This window comes from Balaenoptera ricei, chromosome 1, assembly GCF_028023285.1.
Source record: "Balaenoptera ricei isolate mBalRic1 chromosome 1, mBalRic1.hap2, whole genome shotgun sequence".
Classification (NCBI taxonomy): Eukaryota; Metazoa; Chordata; class Mammalia; order Artiodactyla; family Balaenopteridae; genus Balaenoptera; species Balaenoptera ricei.
The window spans coordinates 138,767,663-138,788,621 of NC_082639.1; the positions used below are offsets into that span (position 1 = coordinate 138,767,663).

Genomic DNA, 20,959 nt, shown 5'->3' on the forward strand with positions numbered 1-20,959 from the left:
TATATATATATATATATATATATATATACTGTAAAACAAGACCTCAATCTTGCCTCCAAAGATATATAAAGAAATTAAGCTTCTATTTTACTTTTCCTTCAAAAACTTGAATTCAAACCATATCAGTATATCTAGAAGAGCATTTGAAATGTAAAATTCATCACTCTTGCATTTAAAATTCTTTTGATGTAAAATCTACAGTTCTGTAGAGAAATAGTAAATAACAACCCTCTCAATACTCTAAATTAGTGCATTCTGCTAGTATGAGTTATATAAGTGCTGAAGACCCTACCTTAAGGTTGCTACTAATCACCCTTCCATGTCTTGGATGGGGCTGCCACTCTATATGAATTTGTTTGCTGTTAACCTAGGCAGCTCACTGTAGCAAAGAGCAAAAGGAAGGAAAAGAAACAAATTTTAAAGTTTCTTCTTGAATGGGGAGATGGAGGGATATGTGGGAAAAAAAACTAGGATGCTTCCTATTAGGCAAAGCTCAATGGTAAGTAGCAAACTATGTCTAATGTTATACTTGAAGCCAATCAAAAAGCTCAGTAACTGCTATTTAAGCAGTGCCACTGGGCTCTGACAGTGAATTCTATGCATAAGATCCCCTGATACAAACTTCAGTGGACTTTGTCAAGAAGCTGAAACCACAGTGCCTTCCGGATGGCTCCATTTCACAGCAGAACCTGCTGTCTGGGCTTCCCAGTTTGCATATCTGTGGGGCCCTTCTCAGAAGAGCACTGAACATGTTATCTTAATCCTCATATACCCTACTTTGTTCATCATGGCTGTGGGTGCCTTAACACGCCATAAAACATGGCTACCCAGACCTGGAAACTATGAATGAAGTAAGAATTCCCCAATTCTGCTTAGGTAAGTATACCTACTTAGGTAAATATTTCTTGTGAAGTTCACCCTCTTCTGTATTAAGGCTTAAGTGAGAAATCGCTTGATGGACAAGGATGTTCAAAAGGTATTTACATAGAAACCAAAAAGGACTCCTTTATACAAACTGAGTGTGTTTTCCCTATTCTAACCATTGCCAGGGCTCCTTTTATTCAACCATGAAAAAGAACAGATTTTGAAAACTTTTAAGCCTATGAAATAGCAAATAAGAGAAAGACTTAAATGTCATATTGACCTGAGTTCAAGTTACAGATCCATCAATCGTCAGCTATGTAACCCTCAGTAAGTTACTTAACCTCTCCATCCTTACTTTTCTCCACTGTCGGAATAAGTGGAAAGTCTGGAGTTGACACCAGATCTGTCTTCAAAGCCTGTTCTTTTAACCACCACACTGGCCTGCTCCAGACACCTTAAATAGCACCTTGCATGGGGGAACTCACTATATCTCTGCAGGCTGACTGATTTATCTTCAGGTGTACCTTCTTCAATCAATGACAGCTAAAGCTAAACTCCAAGGCACAGGAGAAATAGCTTTCTTCACTAAGTTTTACACAAGCTCAATCAATAGTTGGTTCTGAAACAGAGGAGCATCTCCTTCAAAAAATAATGAGACTGATAAATATGTTCTATTCACAGCACAGAAAACCACACTTCAGTGCAGAAGCCGTACTTCAGGTTAACCAGTTGTCTCAAAATCAAATATGCCACCAAAGCAGGAAAGTCTACTGTTTTCAAAGATGAGACACAAAATTTTAGTTAAGGTATGAAATTTTAATTGGCTAGTTCTATATTCTTCTGAGAGGGTAATAAGGCCTATGTATCTAAATATTTTGAGTTAGGAATTGCAGTTATTTTCCCATATTATAGAAAGTTTTACAACACTTCTGAAAACAGGGGTTTAGATTACCTGGCTAAGAGGTACCAGATAAGAACCATAAAGAAGAGGTTCAGCCATAGTACAATCAATATTCATAGGAAGTATGGCAATCTAGAGATGGCATGACTTGACTTAGAACATTGAAATTCAAAACTACGTGTAGCCAGACAAAACACATCTGAAAGTTACATATGGCCCTTTCACCAGAATTTGCAAATCCTACTTCAGAGAACAGGAGGTAATGCCACCCCCTCCACTGCCCCTCAGAGTTATCCTACAAGCAGAATTGACAACAATTTTGAAGGCTGAGATAGCCTCTGCAAGTCAGGCTTCAGTGCTTTCTCTGTCAAGTCAGCCGTCCCCTGCTTGGCTTTTAAGTGGTGAGCCATGTCCCACCCTACAGAGCCAGGCAGAGTCCTTTGTACTCTCAGACCACCAGGCTAATCTCTGTACTGTGCCATAAGCATGCTAGTCCCACATTCATTCCTACCACCATCCTTGGCTCATCCTTTCTATGACCTCAAATGGCTTCACCCTTCCTAGGCCAAGCCAAATCTAACCTATCTTTGATTTTGTTCATTTGTGTGTGTGTGTGTTTATTTTTTTTAAGCCATGCAAAGAGCACTGAAGAGGGATGAATGAACTCAAACTACTTTGGTGGGGGTAGGGAAGGCTTCATAGAGAGGTGCCTATGTGTGCAGGGTATAGAAGGAAGAATGAATGGCTGCCAAGTGGAGGAGCGGGGAAGACCATTCTAGGCAGAGGGAAGAGCATGTGCAAAGTCTTGAAAGAGTCCTGAAAGCCATGGCAGGCTTGTAGAGATAAGAGGCTGGAGAAGGCTATAGTCAGAAGGAGAAGACACTTGTTTGCCTCACTGAGGTATAGGACTTGATCCTGGAGACAAAAGGATCTGACTTTGGTCAAGGCCCCTAGTCAAGCCCATATCTTCCATGGAGTCTGCTCTTGCCATGCAAGTGTCTCCTTCCTCCACATTCCTACAGCCCTTGACAACCTTGCCACACAATCAGGTGTTATTACTCACAGCTCTGAGGGCAGAAGCCTTTTATTGTTTTTTAACTTCTGTATCCTAAAAGCGCCTAAGAGTGTCAAGCAGGTAAATGCTCAGTAAATTCCCAGGACTGATTGATTCAAATTCCTCTAGCAGGTGGATTAAGCAAACCAGGTTCCAGAGGTAGGAGTAGGGAAACCTCTAAATCAGTCACTACAGACCTTACTGTTGGCCACGAGTGACAGGATCCAGGACAAAAAAAGTTAACTTCAAAAGCAACCACCCTTGACTTCCATGAACTTGGACTCCTTTCCCTTTCTGCCCAGCTTTGCCCCACTACCCAAGCTGAGATTCACTCCTACTCCCCCTGGGAATACTGGGCCAAAAGGGAAGGTACCAGCACATCTCTGGTTCTGAACATACCCCATTAACTGGGAGGGCAGGGGACAATCAATGCATTGAGCAAATGCATCTGGCCCTGAAATGAGAGAGTGTGTCTGCTCCTGTGTGTAAATGCCAAGTTGCAGGAGGTTACCATAGCAACTCCAGCAGGGTACTGCAGTGGGCAGCTTTGCACAGAGGTGCAGAAAAGCCATTCTTTAACATCTGGGCTTTTGCTGTGCACATTGGATCCTAGTAGCCACATCATGGCTTTAGGTCCTGCTTTGGGATTCTGCAAAAAAGGAACTGGAATTTTGAATACCTGTTAGTCCAATCTTCTTTTTTTCATGCACCACACATGTCCCTCTTCATGCACAGTAAACACTGCATGTAGAGCCCAAAATAGGCTCTTTAGAAACATATAATTCCCTATACTCATTCTTACACATGACCATGAACAGATTGTACTTGCACATCAGCATGACTTCAACACAAAATTTACATCCACCGAATAACCCAGCAATTACACATTTTAATCAACAGCGTATCCACAATGTCAGCACTCCCAGCCTGTCCCTAGTTTTTATTGTGTTATTAGTACATTTTTAATGCAAAAATAAATAATGCCATCAAGGTTGTAGGTTGGGCTTAATGGGGTCTACTGAGCTGTACTCCAGGAACTGTGAACCAACTTTTCAAAGGACCAGGCAATTTATGAAATTGTTTTTCCATAGGGGCTGGAGAGTGGGGGTTTACTCATCCACTTCTTAATGTTTTATTTCTCATAAGGAAAGAGCACGAAGAGGATGTGAAATAGCATTCCATTTGGGGTTTTAACCTACATACGGCCATCAGGAAGCCATGTCCCTACAAAGTGAACTTTAGTTGGTCAGGTAGTCAATAGATGAAACAGCTTCCTGGACATTTTCACTTTTTTTTCTTGGATCTAGAAACTTACTTGTTATATTTTAATTCTCTCCTGGGCAAAATAAGAATGATTTATAGCAGCACTAAAGAAATGGATCACATGGTGGGCGTGCACAGCAGGGTGAGATGGATCTGCACATGGAGAAGTGAAGGAAATTTTGGTCAACAAAGTCACATGAACCTGTGGTACTTTGCAAGATGCTGGAGCAGGACTACAGTCTCTTTGCAGCTTGGAAGTGAAAAAAGAGGGATGGATTAGAAGTGATGTAGAAGTTCCAGTATCTGAAGGAGTTTTGTGGCCTAAGGAAATTAAAATAGGGATACCAAGAGAGAGATGTAAATAAATAAACAAAGGAAGGAAGAGCTTCTTGGCCAGGGAGGCTATTCTTTGTGCAGGAATGCCTATCTGTCTAAGGGAGCTGGAGAACAAAGATGCCAGTGTTAACAGACTACAGTTGGATGATTTGTTCATCCAAGGAATTGGAGATGTGGAGGTGTCTGTAAGGAGATGTCTGTTACATGTAAGCATGGAGGTAGGACTTGCCAGGATGGACACCAGGGGTGTAGGAAACTTCTGTTCTGAAAGAAGGTCAGAGAGTATCAGCAACCTGGTGACAGAAAAAGAGCTCTCAGTGAGTGAATACTGGAGATTCAGCCAGTGCAATCTGGCCTGCACATACCTGGCTAGGTGGGCACTGGAGACCTATTTCTAACTCCCCCAGGGGATGCTGTGGGTGGGGATGGGGCCCCAGGGGGTGTGAAGCAAAGAACTGAGCATGTGGCCTGGGAGTGGGAAAAGGGCTTCTGGGAGGTGAGCTGAGAGCTGCCAAGAAGTGCCCTGTCAACGTGCTTCTGAATGAAAGCTGGGAGGTCAAGGCTGGGAAAGGTTTCAGAGACTCCTGCAACCTGTTCCTTTGGGGCAGGACGGCTGAGGGGAGGTGGAAGGCCCAGCTTTCGGGTCGGATTTAGGGAGAGGTCAGGTGCACCGAGGCACCAGTCTGCAAGTCGGTATGGAAAATGGTCTGGGAATGGGGCGGATCCAGGAAGGTAGGAGTGGGGGAGGGGAGGTCGCCGGCGAGTGGGTGTGGAGAGCGAGCCCGAGTGGGGGGGTGAGGGCGCCGGGCCAGCGCCTCGACCTCCCCCGGGACTCACCCAGCACGAAGTAGGGCAGCTCCGTGTTCTCCAGGTCGTCCACCACGACCATTTCTCCCGGGAAGTCGTTGCGTACCGAGAAGAGGAGCTTGGGCTCGGAGGCCGAGGGGCTGTGCATGATACTCAGGTCGTTCTCGCGCAGGAAAGGCAGCGCCGACACCGTGATGCTCTTGAGCTTGCACTCCAGCTCCTTGGAAGGATCCACGTCGCCCGCGGCCGTGGCCAGCACCGCCGCCGGCCCCCAGCAGCAGGCGAGCAGGGCGCAGAGCCCGGCTAAAGCCATCTTGAGCCCCGGCCGCCTTCCTCCCAGCGCCGCGAAGGTGGGGGAGGCAGCGAGCGGGAGGGAGCGAGCGAGCGAGCGCGGGAGGCGGGGGACGTTGGGGAGGAGATGTGGAGCCGGGAAAGCTCTGGTCCCCGGAATGAGATGCCGCTTGCCTGGTGCAGGGCTTAAGCGTTGATGCCTGGAGAGCCCGCGCTCTTTGTTTTCCCGGAGCTGCTTATCTGGGGAAGGGAAAAGGGGGGTGGGGGGAGGTGGGGAGTGGAGAAAAGGAGAAGGAAGGACGTCGGAGGAAAGAGGAAGGGAGCTGAAGATTCTAGGGAATCAGGTCAGCCCCCAGTAGGCTGCAGGTGCTGCCGCCTTTCTCCTCCTTTGCATCCCTCAGCAGGAGCACACTCCTGGCTATTAACTACCTGCACAGCATTTTTTTTTTTTTAACCGTTTTTGCAATGCAAAATATTCCCTCTCGCATTATCTTCCAGATGCCTTGGGAAGGGCACACACACACACACACACACACACACATACACACACACACGCACACCCCTTATAAGGTGCTTCCTCAGAGCAGGTGATGGGGGTCTCTAGATCCAAATACGCCCCCAGTTATTTTGTAGATGTAGGTGGTCCCATTCTTGTCTTCTTTACCCACTAAAACTGGATTTGTATATTGGATAAGCGTGTGCTGGTATAAATGCACGTGTGTATTATTACTCAGCACTAACTTTGCAGAAGTATTTAAAGGAAATATTCTGTATGTAGATATAGATAGATGGTATGACTAACAAAGAACAAAGCCAGTGTACTGCATACAGTTAAGCAGGAGACCCGAACTTTTATTTGCAATTTCTCTCTGCCTCTTCAGTTTCATTTCTGTTACAAACGTTACCTATGATAAGCAATATAAAGATAATTTGGGGCATGCTATAATTGATAGAAAAAGTAGAGCTAGCTCAAAGAAGTGTTGAGCTTTTAGTTTTAGAGAATCCAGTAAACAGAACAGAGCTGAAAGAAAATTTGAGAAAAACAAAGTTTCTAAGCACCCTTAACAAATGGAAAAGGAATAAAAGAATATCCTTGGGCATGGGCCAAGTCAATCCCAGCCCAATCAAGAGTAGAGCAGGGTAGATAACAACACCAACATTAACAACAAAAACCCATATAAATTTTCTTTCCATGAGTGCTGGACAATGACACCTTAACAAAATAACGACAGTAAACTGTGATAGAAAAGTGATGTTTGTATGTGCTGGTATCTGATGATTAATTGAACTTTCACACGATAACCTGTAACTTATTTCAAAAGTTTGCCAAAACTACACAACACTGTAAATCAACTATACTTCAATTTTAAAAAAGTTTGCTGCTCCAACATCATTTATTCAGTGCTGACTGAAATACTAGGTGCTGTAAGACTATGTTATAAATAACTCCTAATCTCTAGGAATTTAATGAACCACCCTCTTCAAAGAGGACCCCCACTTTAGAAACAATTTCATTCTCATTCTAGCTGGTGTTAATTTATTGGCACATGTGAATGTATGTCCTTTAAAAGAATTTTAAAAAGCTTTTGCCATATATTTCACAAGGTTACTCTAGTTGATGAATGGGAATAGAGAAAATGAGGCATATTTAAGGTCATGTTTAAGGAGTGAAAGGCCTGCTTACCAGAAAAGAGAACAAAAATACTTTATTACAAGTTAAGTTTTTGTTTTTTTTAATTTGACATATCTGAGAACTAACCCAGAGATATATTACCATGTAGCATTGCAAAGTACTGCAAAAACCATTTATCAGCTAATGACCTTTCTAAAACTCATCTTCATAGGAGATACTGAGGGAGAGAAAGACCCCATGATACTTTTTTTGCCTACTCTCTCTAGCATAAAAAAGCAGTATTAACTTAGTTACTCAAGGTTTACCATTGAAAAATCAGAGCGGATAACAAGAAAATACACTTAGTCTTAGAATGTGAGAAATGGCATGAAACTACCAGATCATCTATTACTCCAACCTCTCATTTAACAGATGAGGAAGTTGAGGACGGTGAAATACCGAGGTGTTTTACCCAAGATCAATATGCCAAGAAGGGGTGGGGGAGCTAAGGCCACAAACAAGATTTCTTTGCCTAGGGCTTTCTCCATTACACAGTTTTGGGACTGTGTACCCAGGTGTACCCATGGATAGTCGTTGGAATTAATGGCCCCCAGTAATTCATTCAGTAAACATCTGCATACCTACTATATGCTGTGCACTAGACTAAGCATCGGCAAATACTAGGAAAAATATTCTTCCTGCTTTTGAGTAGCATATAATCTACTATTGTTTTGAAATCTTTCTCCCCAATTTTCTGATGTGTCTTGAGTCATTTTAGAAAACCCAAGTGAACCATTTGATGTTGATTTTCTAATAAGTCAATATCTACTTTACTTTGCCTATCTGTAGTCATTTTTACATGCTTACATTTTTACCTGCTTTCTTATTCACAGTTACAAGAAAAAGAGTACATGGATCAAATGTCCATTTAAAAGTGTATATTGAGGCTTGCCTGGTGGCGCAGTGGTTAAGAATCCACCTGCCATTGCAGGGGACACGGGGTTTGAGCCCTGGTCCGGGAAGATCCCACATGCCACGGAGAAATTAAGCCCATGTGCCACAACTACTGAGCCTGTGCTCTAGAGCCCGCAAGCCACAACTACTGAGCTCACGTGCCACAACTACTGAAGCCCGCGCACGTAGAGCCCGTGCTCCACAACAAGAGAAGCCCGCGCACTGCAAGGAAGAGTAGCCCCTGCTCGCCGCAACTAGAGAAAGCCTGCGCACAGCAACGAAGACCCAATGCAGCCAAAAATAAATAAATAAATAAAAATTGTAAAAGTATATATATATATTGATATGATCAAGTTACTTAAAAAAAAAAAGTGTATACTGAGTTGGAAAGACTTGGAATTGGGGTCTCAAGCCTTTATAGACCTCTTTCTCTGTGGAAGGGTCAAGCAAGAAGACTATACAAATAAAAAGAGATAGTATATTGCCAGGGCACTGGATTCCTATAAACATGCATACACTGTCACATGGCCTTCTCTTAGGGAATTAAGTACCTAGAGATGGAGGAGAAGGTGAAGTTCGCAGAAACTAGACCATCTCTTCTGTATGATGTTTTACATTTAAATGGGGCTGGGAGAAATTTGTGTGCATCTACATAATTACCTTTGTGTACAGGCAACATGATGTAGTGAGACAACAGACTTGGAGTCAAGTCTCAACTCCATAATTTACTTATTTGGAGATGAGCCTGGACCATTCTTATCTTCATTGTCCCCCTCAATAAAATGGGGCCAGTGATCTCTGCCCATCGCACAGGCCACAGATAATATAAGTACAAGTACTTATACTTGTTTTCTCCTGAGGTCCAAATTCCTATATTCCAGTACCAACGGCCTTGCTCCTTGACCCTTATAATAGCTTTTGAATGCTTTCCCTGCTATTAACCTATTCTTTAGACAACTACCAGATTGATCTTCGTGAAATCTTGCTTTCCTCATGCCATTCTAAAGTTTTTCTTTTCCTACAGGATAAAGTTCGAACACCATAGTTTCAAAATTCAAACCCTCTTCCAAGTTTCATACGATTTATTCTCTTAGATGTATTGCTTACTACACTATCCCCTTCCCCTCCCCCCACAACACACATACACATCCCCATCGAATTAAAGAATTAAAGCCCTTTCTCCATTTTCACTCCTCCCACGCCATTCTGTCCACCTGGAAAGCACCACTCAGTGTTCTCCAGATTGCCCCTTCTCTGCAGGCAAATCTCAGGCCTTATCTATGTAGTGAGACCTTCCATCACTCCCTTCTCTCATAGCTCCTCTCACAGATCCCTTACACACACACACACCCCCCACATTAGGAGGCCAAGGGTCATATCCCAATACAGTGTCTTGCATTCAACATTCTTATTAGAAAAATAGAAACAATAATACATGCTTTTTAGAATAGGTGTGAGAAGGAAATGAGAGTATGTATATAAAGAATTTAACGTTTTAGGCATTTATTTTGCTATTATCTTCTCTTCAATTATTTCAGAAAGAAAATAGGCTTCTTTCATGAAACTTTCATGAGATTTTTTTTCCCATGTAGTAGCCAAAAGCAAACTAAATGATTTATGCTCTTTGGCATATATCCAGGATAAATGATTGTATATATCCACCAAAAGAATGAAGATCATTCATAGCAGGTTTACTCATAATAGACAAAAATGGAAGCAACCCAAATATGCATCAGTAGGAGAATGGGTAAATAGCATTTAGTCATGTGATGGAATACTACACAGCAGTAAAAATAAACATGCAACTACGTGGGTGAATCTTGCAGACATAATAAGTGAATGAAACCAGACACAGAAGAGTGTATCCTATAAGAGTCTATATTTATGAACTGCAAGACAAGGTAACATTAATCTTTGGTGCTAGAAGTCAGAATAGTGGTTATCTGTATGAGGAGGGGAGTTTTGACTGAGAATGTCAGGACAAGCTTCCTGGAAATGCTGTGGGTGGTGGTCACATGGATGCATATTTAGGCAAAAATTTATCAAACTGTACACTTGTGCAATTTTGTGATGTCTATTATACCTCAATAAAGTGTTTTTTACATGGCTTAGGACTCCATAGGAGAAGAAAGCAGAGGCAAGTTTTTCTTTTTACAAGTTGTTTTCTTGTTTCCCAACTCTATACCCCCTTTACTTCTCCTTTAGAGGTTTTGGAAATTTTATCTTTCTTTCCATTGAGATTGGTAATCATTTATTCAACTACTTTCATTTACCCACTCCTTTCTACTATTTTTATGAGAGTCTCAACATTTGGCGTCTTGTCATCTGGGACAAGTTCAGGGGGCCTCTGTCTCTAGGAAGCACAGGAGTAAATAACTCAGGAGTTGGACAGCAGCAGATTTAGACTTTCACTGGTTTACTTAGATATATTATCCTGAGGACTATTCTCTGACATGTTTTGTTAGCTTAGGCAAACAGATACCTACAGTATGGAGAGGTAAGGTCAAACCTATATAAGATACAGAGGAGGGAATGGAGGTGAAAGAGATGGGTGGGGCTCAGGGTGTATACGTGAGGAATATTTCTAATTTTCCCCATTTATTCAGAACATCTGGCTCCCTGATGCTTTTTAGATAACCCTGATGTATATACTATTTTGGCATTCATTAAGCCTCTGCATACATTTCTTTTTCCTAGTTCTTTACAAAAATAATCTTTAATGTTGCTCTCTATTTTTAAAATAAACTAAATTGAAACACTTCTCTCCCTTTTTGACTCTGTATTTTCCTCTCCATATTTCCCTCATCATACAAGTTAGTATGAACCCCTCACATTCCTTTGCCAGCTCCCACCCCCAGCTCTTCTGTTGAATTGGATTCTTTCTTCAACTATTACTCTCCCATGCTCTGCCAAAATTTAGTGTAGTATGCTAGTTAGCTGGACATAATTCAGTTTTGCATCCTCATTAGGACATTAAGAATATATTTCACACCCTTTGATTCAAAGTTAATATTTTCTTTCTTTACTCTTTCCTCCCCACCTCCCTATCTCTCTCTGTCTCTATCTCTGTCTCTGTTTCTTCCTCTTTCTCTCTCTCCTCTCAATTCACAGTCTCAGCAACAGCACCTGCGTCACAGAAACAAGGCTGTTCCTGTTCTGATTTCTCTAGTCTTCCTTTAAAAACCAAGTGGAGAGTCACAATCCCTCTTCCTGATACACACTGAAGTGAAAGGAGGCATGCAGAAGGAAAACACCACAGGCAAAACAATTCACTCTTTTGGAAGCAGGACAATTTTTTCCCCCTAAATTTCTCCCCAGAAACCTGAACCTGAAGTTCTTCTCTTTGCCTTTGTCTTCACAATCCTGGTTTGGGGACAGAATGTTTCTTGATTTAGCTGTTCAGAGTATCTAAATCTGTTTCTCTCTGCACTCACTGAGTCCCTGCCATCTTTTGCTTCTCTCTCCTGTATCTCTGGGGTGTGTGTGTGTGTGTGTGTGTGTGTGTGTGTGTGTGTGAGTGAGAGAGAGAATATGCTGTGAGATAGGTATTCTCACCTGGGGACTCATTTCTAATTAAGTAATTCAGGACCAAGACCAAGAGGCTAAAATGCACAAAACAACAGAATAAAACCTCAGATTAGAAGGAAAATGGCTCAAATGGGTCCCTATCTCTGCTAGTTCTAGTTAAGCAAGCAAACAAAATGGTCTGGGACAAATGATTATCTTAGGAAGATTAGAAGAAAATTTAATTAGCTCCCAAGTTTCTTCCTGTTCCTCAGCCTTCTTCCACTCTCCAACTCCCCAGTCGTGAATTTATCCAAGCCTCCCTTATCCACACCAAAAAACTCCCTACCGCAAAGCTGGGAGGTTAACAGAGTTGGTAGCCCCGCCAGACAGCTAACCAAAGGAGACAGCCGGTGAGGCCCCGAGCCCGCCCCCAGCCGAGCCGCCCAGCCAATGGGAGCTTGTGGGGAGTGTGGCGCTGCGTCCCATTGGCTGCCTGCGTACGTGCATAAGAAAGAAAGAGAGAGGCAGGCAGGGGAGCATTGTTATCTTAAGACACTCAGCTGGTGTCTGAGTCTGCAGGTGAAACTGCTTAGGTACGGAGCTCGGAGTCGGAGCAAGGACACGCCGGGCTGCAGCCTGGGATGGACTCCGCCCGCCTCGGAAGCTGCTCTGCCCGCGGCTGCTCGGGCAGCCTGTTCGCTGAGCTCGGAGGATCCCGTTAGCACTTGCCCAGGGATGTGCACCTGCCGTGCGCGGCGAGCGCCTGGGCAGGTCTGCAGGCAGCCGAGGGAGCGGTGAAGCAGGAGGAACTGTCTCTACCCATGTGCAGGGCAGTGATTCCGGGAGAGAGACAGGGTGAGTGAGTCTCTTTAGAGTTGGAAGGAAGGCACGATCTTGGTTTTCTCTTCGGTGGAAGGACAGAGGACTCCCCGGGTCGGGTTTGGCGCTTTCCTCCCCTCTCCGCCCGCGTGCGCCCCGGCCCAGCGTCGAAGCCCCACTTCAAACATGCTGTGGGTGCCCGGCAACCTTGCTGCTCAGCTGGAAGGCAGCAGGCAAGTGGTCTGACGGCGGCGGCGGCGGCAGCAGCAGCAGCAAAGCGGGGAGCAAGGAATTTGAAAAGAGACATCGGCTCCTTTTCACACGCTGAGGGGGAGGCATTCACGTTTCCCCAAATGAGAAGGAGCCACAAGAAATCATGAAGTAAAAACTTTGGAAAGCTGCCACTGGAGATGTTGCACAAAATCCTGGAATCTTTCAGGAGTCTCCTCCCAGTCGGTGGAGGTTTGGGGAGCAGCTGATACAGCAAGGAGGGCTCTTGCAAGGATTCAAGGTAACAGTGCAGGGTTTTGGTGGTTTTTCTCCATCCCCTTTTCGTTATCTTTTTGGTGTGTCTCTTGGTAAGGGGATCGTTTTGCCCTCCTACAGCCCTCTTGCCCTGGTGCCTGGCAGCTGCAGGCAGAGGGAATGATCCCCCCCTCTTAGTTTCTGTCTTGTGGAGCTGAGCAGTGGACTTTGGGGTTTAGCTAGAGATCGTCCTATTATTGCCTCCTGGTGTTGCATGTCTGCCGCACGACTTGGGCGCTCTGCCTGACCTATATTGCTTTTGCCTGGTTTAAGTCCTCAAAGTTAGTGCAACTCCCATTAGCTTCAGAAAATCCAATCGGACTGCATAATTGCAGAAGATGACAAGGACTTCTGCATGCCCAGCAGATGCTGGACTGAACTGTACACGGTTCACTGTGTTTGGGATGGAGGTTGTGATACATGATACACATATTCACAGGTATTCACATGTTCCTAGAGCTATATTCACATGTCCATAGAGCTCCCTGCTATGTCTCTAGAGGCCTGTCTCTTTCTCCCATGCACATGCAGCCAAGAAAAGAAAAAAAAAAAAAAAAAAAACAGATTGAAGAGCGAACCCTGTGGGTTGCAAATAGTCTCCCCGGGTGGTGGCAGAAACCCCACTGATTGAGTTGAACCTGGTAGTGCGTTGGAGACACTGGGGAGAGCATTGCAGTGCTGGAAGGAGGGGCACACTGAGATTATCTGGGGATCTCTCTCTCTCCCTGGTTCTGTAATCATCTGGGTACACAGTCTAATGCTGCCTATGGTATGTGTGTGTGTGTATATATATGTGTGTGCCTGTGCTCACAGCTGTATGCAGGAAGCAGGCTGCCGCTAGAAGAAGCATGCTTGTGCAGCTCTCTGCCCAGGCCCCAGACGCCTGGAGTGTTCCTTCCTAGTAGAAACATGAACTTGGGAGCTGCTGTTCCAGCCCAGAGGAGTTTTCTCCTCACCAAGCAGTCCCTCTGCATGGTACATATTTATCCAGAGTATATAGACCTAAGCCAAATATGAACTAATAATCAAGCTAATGCACTGTAACGTGATTTAACAGACCCCTCCATAAAGAACTGTGTGTGTGCTCTTCCTAGCTCTGGGAGTCAGGTGTCCTGAGCAGGAGCAAATGTTTTTGTTAAAAGGATAGCAATTATAACAAGCCAGGCTTCTAGCTGGGTAATCTGAGCCTTATCCAGCAGGGACAATGATCTGTCAGCACAGACCAATCTGGAGGATAAAAGGTATAGTGTAAGTCAAGTATTTCTGCCTCTGTCCTTCTCCAGACATGTGCACGTTGAAGGGACACTCTTTCTGACCATGCCTCCTAGAATACAGGGCAATGCCAGTATTAACCAAGCAGCTAAAGTATTTTACAAAATCCCCTGGGGGGCAGTCTGATGACATCAGGCAACAGCAAAGTGATGTTGGAGTTTGTGTGTTTTCCCTCTTGACTTCACACAGTTATGTGTATGTTATTTGTTTAAGGCAAGACCCTCTGGAGTTCCCTCCCATCCAGAATAAGTTGTTTTGCAGCACTGGGGGCATGACCAAGCAATGCTGACACAATGATCCTGAAATCTTATCAATATCATAGCTGTTGCTGTACATATATATACCTTCTTTTTAGCTGCTGCCAACTCTGGGGAAAGATGCATGCTTTGCTTCTTTGAGGAGCGATATGATTTGAGCTGGTACAGAGCCTGGATACTGTGAAATGTTTGAGGGAAAGGAAGCAAATGTCAGACCATGGTCTCCCCTGTTGGAGGGCAACTGGCACCAAAGGGTTTAACAGCTATTCTGCAGCCATGGAGAAGACAGAAGCATCCCTGACTCTTGCTTCTCCCTCCTCACCAAAAATGGGGCCGGCTTTATCTCCCAGAATGGAGTGCTGTGTGCTGCAGTATGGCCACAAGAAAGGAGAAAAGGAGGGAAGAGCTGGGGAGGGAGGAGGGTTCCTGCTCTGCTAGCATTGGACCAGACTAATGGGTGGGGAGCATCTTCCCCATTTAGGCCCTGAAGATCATCCTCTGGGTTTTCCCTTCTGGCCTCCTAACAGGTTGTTTACTGAGCGAGGCCAGAGGGCAGACAACATCCCTGCGTCATCAACTCCTTCTGATCCCCTTTCCCAAGACACAGGCTAGCCACTGGGGAGTGTCGCACAAAAACCATCCCCTCTGAGACGGTGCTCCAAAATCCCTCCCCAGCTCACAAACAAGAGGTAATCAGAAGGGACTGGAGACATCTGCGTGGGCACTTTCTGCTGAGTGGGATGCTTAGTGTTGAGAGTTCCCAGTTAGTGTTTTGTTTTCCCCACTGTGCTGTGTATTTCTGGTGATTCAACTCTTTCTCTTAGATAATAAGACCTCGTATACATGTTATAATTGCATACTTTTCCAAAGGGCTAGGAGCATTTTAGGGAGCTCATCTCATTAATCCTCACACGCCTTATAGCCTCATTTATCTTTGATTACCCTAAGAAGGAGACTGGAATGAGTTTAGCCTCCTTCTTGGAAAAAGGAGGGCAGAGGACCTTGGAAAGATGAACTGTTTTACTCTGGGTCACACAGCAATTAAGGGAACCTATGGAGTAGGGTGTGGGTCTCATCATTCCCAAACCAACCCCAGACTCTCCTGACTCCTCCTAAGGAATGGGTTAATCTTAGTAACTGTGATTTGATTCAGCTGTTCTGTACTTGACAGGAATGGGAGGTTGCAGTGACATAGGCTTTGCCTCTGCCTCTGACCTAAGGGCTGTGAGGGATAAAAGTCTGATAAGACTTTGTCTTTGCCCTCAGTGATCTTACATTCTAGTTAGGAAAATATGCTTACATCTGGGAAAAAGGTAAATGACAACATACATTCTAAACAGCAGTTCAATACAAGAGACTCTTGAGGCTGACCTAATTAATCTACAGTTGATTTGTACAGATAATGAGAGCTATCGGTATTCCAAGGAAGGAGAATTTGAGTTGTGCCTTGGGGGATAGGGTGGGATTTGTTTGGAGAGGGAGAAATGGGAAAAAGATTCCAGCTGACAGAGAGGCTAACTGCAGCACAGCTGAGAAGGCTGGAAACTTCAAGGCTTGCATGTTTCCTTGGGGTTTGCCCTAAACCACTTCTCCACTTGGATCCTGGAAACGGCGTACACCTGGGTTAATTACTTGAAGCATGTACTGGCCTAGAGGAAGCTGCCCTCAGATCAGGCAGAGGGCTTTGAAATGTTGGACATCTCATTAGGCACCAAAAATTACCTAAGCTTTCTACCCACCCTCAAGCCTAATCCATATATTATGGGAAAAATAGTGCTCAAGGTCAGGGAGCTTAACAACATATCAAAAATTTTGGAGAAAGATATTGGGGGAAAGTAGGCAAATTTCAAGAGAACACGAGAAAATCTTCTCATATTCTTTTTTTAGACTCAGAATCTCCTAAGAGAGAGCCTTGATTTCCCTTCATTTCCTGTTTCCCCACCCAAATATCCCTATTGGGGTTTACTTGGAGCCAGCAAAATGCCAAAGCCCTCAGGCATTTAGCATTAAGGAGAAGATTTTCAGTCTTAAGATTCTTGGCGTGCCCATATACAAAACCTCTCATCTCCCCTCCTTTTCCTTTTTAATAAAACATATGCTGTAGCAGTCACAAAGGAGGAGACCACAAAAGCAGAAGGGGTGGGTACGGTATTGCCCGCAGCTGTACCACGAGGTACTCTGATTGCTCAGCTGAACAGCAGAGCGGGGAGGTAGTCTGCCAGCCTGGGCAGTACCAAGGGAGGACCAAGGGCTGCACGGCACCAGGAGAGGGCTTTGGCTGGTCCGCCACACACATTTGCTCCAACAGTGAGCCTTGTTTCCCAGAGAAAAGGTCAAGGGAAAGCGTAGGTCCTGTGAGAGGACTGGTGAAACCCTATTCCTTGGTCTTCACTTGGTTTGAGACATCTATTCACCCTACCTGTCACTGGTTGCTTGGGTGGCCCCTTCTGACATGGACAAAATTCCGGTGGGGCACTGAGAGTGGAATGACTTGCCTAAAGTCACGCCATCATTGCTCTCAGGTCAAGAGGAAAATCCCCAAGAACACGGTCTGTTTGATTGCTTCGCCCCAGGAGTTCATTCTGGGGACAAGTCCTGAGGGATATGGATTTTCTCTTGAAAATTCTCCCCGGGCCTTGTTGTCACCTTTGTTTCCTGTGTTAAATGACCCTGCAGCTGGTCGGCGGGACTGAAGCATTTTTTCTTTATTATTCACAAGTATCTGCTGCCACGTTTCGGGGCTAAGGTAGAGGTCCAGGCCCATGGGTGTGTGGCTAGTGATTGTAGGCTAAAGCCTCTTCCATTTGGGAGTGAGGAGAGAGGCAGCTCAGTTATACCTCAGACTGGGGGCAGCAGTGGATGGGTTTCATCTGACCAGTGGGTCTCATCTGATCTCTCTGGAAACTGTCACTCTGCCATGCAGATGGAAGTAAAGTTGAGGAACATTATTATAGCATGGAATCCTCAACAGCCAGTTCCATCATTCTTTTTACTGAAGCTCACATAAAATGCAAATATATCTGGAATGCTGGATTAAGCGAAGGGTGGGCAATCTGATACCTCATGGGACTGAGCGCTGCCCCACACTGTACTATTCATATGGTGGCCACTGGCTACGTGTAGCTCTTGGAGCACTTGGATTGCATGTTGTCACTGTAAAAACACACACTGAATTTTGAAGACTTGGCTTAAAGGAAAAGAACGTCAAATATCTCAGCACTGTTTCTTTTAATATTGATTACACGTTAAAATGATAATATTCTGGATATACTGGGTTAAATAAAATATATTAAGATTAGTTTCACCCATTTCCTTTTACTTTCTGATGTGGCTATTAGAAAAGTTAAAATTATATATGTGGCTCTCATTCTATTTCTTTTGGGCAGTGCTGGTCTAATCCTGCAGAGTAGTGACAGCGAATGTGGAGAAAGGACAGAGGCTTGAAACAAGAGGACCCAGAAACATAAAAAGAGAGAACATGGAGGGAGGGATGGTGAGCAGCCCAGAGAGTGTCTGGTCATGTATTTCTGAAATCGAAAGCCTAGGAGGGCACAGATAGCTTAAGTTGGCTTATTTGATGGTGACCTTATCAACAGTGACTCAGCCCACCCTAAGCATTTGTGGAGCATTGCCGCTCCCAGTTCACATGCAAACGATCACCAGGTAGGAGGCCTGGGGATTTTATCCTAATATTTTTGTGTTTCTGCCTGACAGTAGAAATAACCAAGTTAATTACCTTTAGGGTCTCACTCCAAAGTCTGAGGACACAACAACTGGGATTAGCTGGGTCCATTTGACTTTCAAATCTCCTCTTCCTTCTCATGTCTACCATATTATCATCTTTTCTTGGGAGAGCTCTCCTTCAGACCAGTCATGTTGATGGTGTGATGGGGAGAAAGAAAAGTCACTGCTATATGTGAGAGGTTCTTTTGTGGGCCTATCAGTAAGAAGAACGGGGAGAAGATATCATGATTGAGTTTTATTTAATAAGTATGGATTTGAACTCTATAATTCACTTATCACTATGATCTTATTATTACCATTTGTTGCAATAAGGTTTGGCCACAACTGGAACTCCTCATATTTGAGCAGCATTCTATAGTTTACAAAATGCTTTACAAGCTTTCTCTCACCTGATTTTCACAACACCCCTGTGGCGTGGTTAATACCTCCATTCAAATTTTTCCATGATCTGCTCCCGAACTACCTTTATTACTTTATTTTCTGGTCCGTCTCTTTGTATGCACTTCATTCAATCTTGCTTAATCAAACTGGTCTAAACTGTTCTTTGGTGTTCACTGTGTAAAGTAGAGATCGTTACTCATTGAGCCTCAGTTTTATCATCTATTAAAAAAATGATAATGCCCCATCTCTCAATCCGCTGTTCTAAATATTAAATGAGATAAAATACATAAGGAGCCAAACACAGCTCCAGGCACATGATAGATGCTCAACAAATGTCAACATCCTTTCCTACAAAACATCCTTCACTTTGATGATCGCCAAGATGAAAATGTCCAAAGGTGAACTCGTTTTGTACCCATTTCACACATAAAATGATTCCCCTCTCCAAATTCCCTGCTTTAGTTAATGGGACAACCAATCGCCCAACGACAAAATTAAGAAATACAGTTGTCCTGGGCTCTGCTTTCTCTCACACAGCCCCTCACATCCAATCAATCCCCAATGACAAGCTCTACCTCCTGATGATTTCTCAAAGCCATCCTCCCCTCCTCCCTCCCTCCCTCCCCCCCCCCCACTGGTCAGGCTCTCACCCCTCTCACTTGGACTTTCCCGGTACTTGGTCTCCCTGTCTCCTCTTTTGAGGGCTAGCCAACCCAGCCTCCTCGTTGCAGCTGGGGTGATCTTGCAAACCGGTAAATTTGATTATGCTCCTTCCTTACTGTGGTCCTGCAATGAGTCCTCACTACTGTCAGAATAAAACCCAAGTTTCTTAGCATCACAAGCAGGAGACCCTTCACGAGCTGCTCCAGCAGCTTCTCCTTGCATCTCTCCATTTCCCCCTGCTCACCCCAGCTACCTAAACTGCAGGCAGTTTCCTCAGTATTCCGAGGCTGTTAGATGTGCTATGTTGCTTTTCTGGAGAACCTTCCCTTGCCCTGTTCTCTGTTTCCTGAGGGTTATCGAGCTTTAAGACTGTAAGGGTGATCTCCTCTGTGAAGTCTCCCTGAGACTCTGGGAAGGAATTAATTGTCTCCTCCTTTACACCCCTGCACAACTCACTCAGACTCTGTTTTTGTACTATAGCCACCACATTGTAGTGATTTGTTTATATGGCCCTGTCCTGCACTCAGAGGCAGGGCTGGGATTGGGGTTCTCAGACATATTTGTCAGGAACTATTTATTCAGTATATTATGAATATGTGCCAGGTACTTTTCTTAGGCATTGGATATTCTACAGTGAACAGCAGATAAAAGCCCTGCCATCAGGATGCTTACATTCTAGAGGGTAGATAGGAGGATAATTATAATAATGATTACTATTGACATAGCTGATAATAGTAGTACTTTAAGTACACTTTAGTAGTACTTATGTGTCTGGCATTATACTGAAGGCTTTACATACATTAACTAATTTCCTTCACATAATGATTCTATAATTCCCATTTTAATAAATCCTATATTCCCATTTGACAGATGTTGAATTGGAGGCCCAGCAAGGTTAAACAATTTGTTCAAGCTAGTAAGTGGAGTGGCTGACATTCTAACCCAGTTTAGATCCTGAGTTCACATCTCTAATTAGTATGATATCCATAAAGAGGAACATGTAGACAAATAAATGAGCTAATTTCAGGTACTGATATGAAGAAAAGTATCAAAATAGAGTATAATAGGAGAGAGTGATTGCAGTGGTGGTCAGGGAAGGTCTCTTGGAGGAGGGAACATCTAAGTTGGAAACTGATTTGTCAGTTGAGGAAGGTAGAAATCCCAGGGTGGGGTAGAATCTGGGGATCTAAAGAAGAGAAATTGTGGACTCAGTGTAACCAGAGTTCTAGCTGCTGTGACGACCACCCCCCACTGCAGAAGGTACAAGACTCAGTTGCCCGGGGGTGGGGTGGGGGGGGGATGTCTTAGGGAGCAGCAAATTGCCCACATGTTAGCAAACCTCTCTCCCATCAGTCCACTTGTCCCTTCTGTTCTTTGGGGTTAAGACATATCTCACGAGATGTCTGGTTTGCTGCTCTCCACAGAGGTAGGAGGTGTGGACACACATACACACACGTACGCATGTGCGTCCCTGCTCTGCTGAACCACTTTATTTCACTTCTCTCCCATGAATGACGTGTCACTCAGAACCTTAGTGAAGCGACAGGCACAGGCACAGCAAAGAGGCTGGAGACAACCCAGAGGCATGAGCAAAAGGGGGAAAGAAAATTATTTTTTAACAAGATGAGAAGTGAATTGGACTGGCGGGAGAAATGGGAATTTCATCAGGGAGGGACATACAGACGGGGGTGCTTCTGAGATGCTGACAG

General features: G+C 44.3%; 2 protein-coding genes across 2 annotated transcripts in view; one reads left to right on the forward strand and one right to left on the reverse strand.

Moving 5' to 3' along the window:
• The window catches only part of ASTN1 (astrotactin 1), a 325,861-nt gene extending 320,300 nt beyond the window's left edge, over positions 1 to 5,561 (reverse strand). Inside the window, exon 1 of the mRNA XM_059937103.1 lies at positions 5,256 to 5,561. Within this exon, the coding sequence (XP_059793086.1) occupies positions 5,256 to 5,538 (283 nt within the window). The 5' untranslated portion in view covers positions 5,539 to 5,561. The remainder of the gene's footprint in view (positions 1 to 5,255) is intronic.
• A 7,278-nt stretch (positions 5,562 to 12,839) lies between these two features.
• BRINP2 (BMP/retinoic acid inducible neural specific 2) overlaps positions 12,840 to 20,959 on the forward strand; it is a 116,648-nt gene continuing 108,528 nt past the window's right edge. The window contains exon 1 of the mRNA XM_059903685.1: positions 12,840 to 12,919. The gene's annotated coding sequence lies outside the window, so the exon portion shown is untranslated. The remainder of the gene's footprint in view (positions 12,920 to 20,959) is intronic.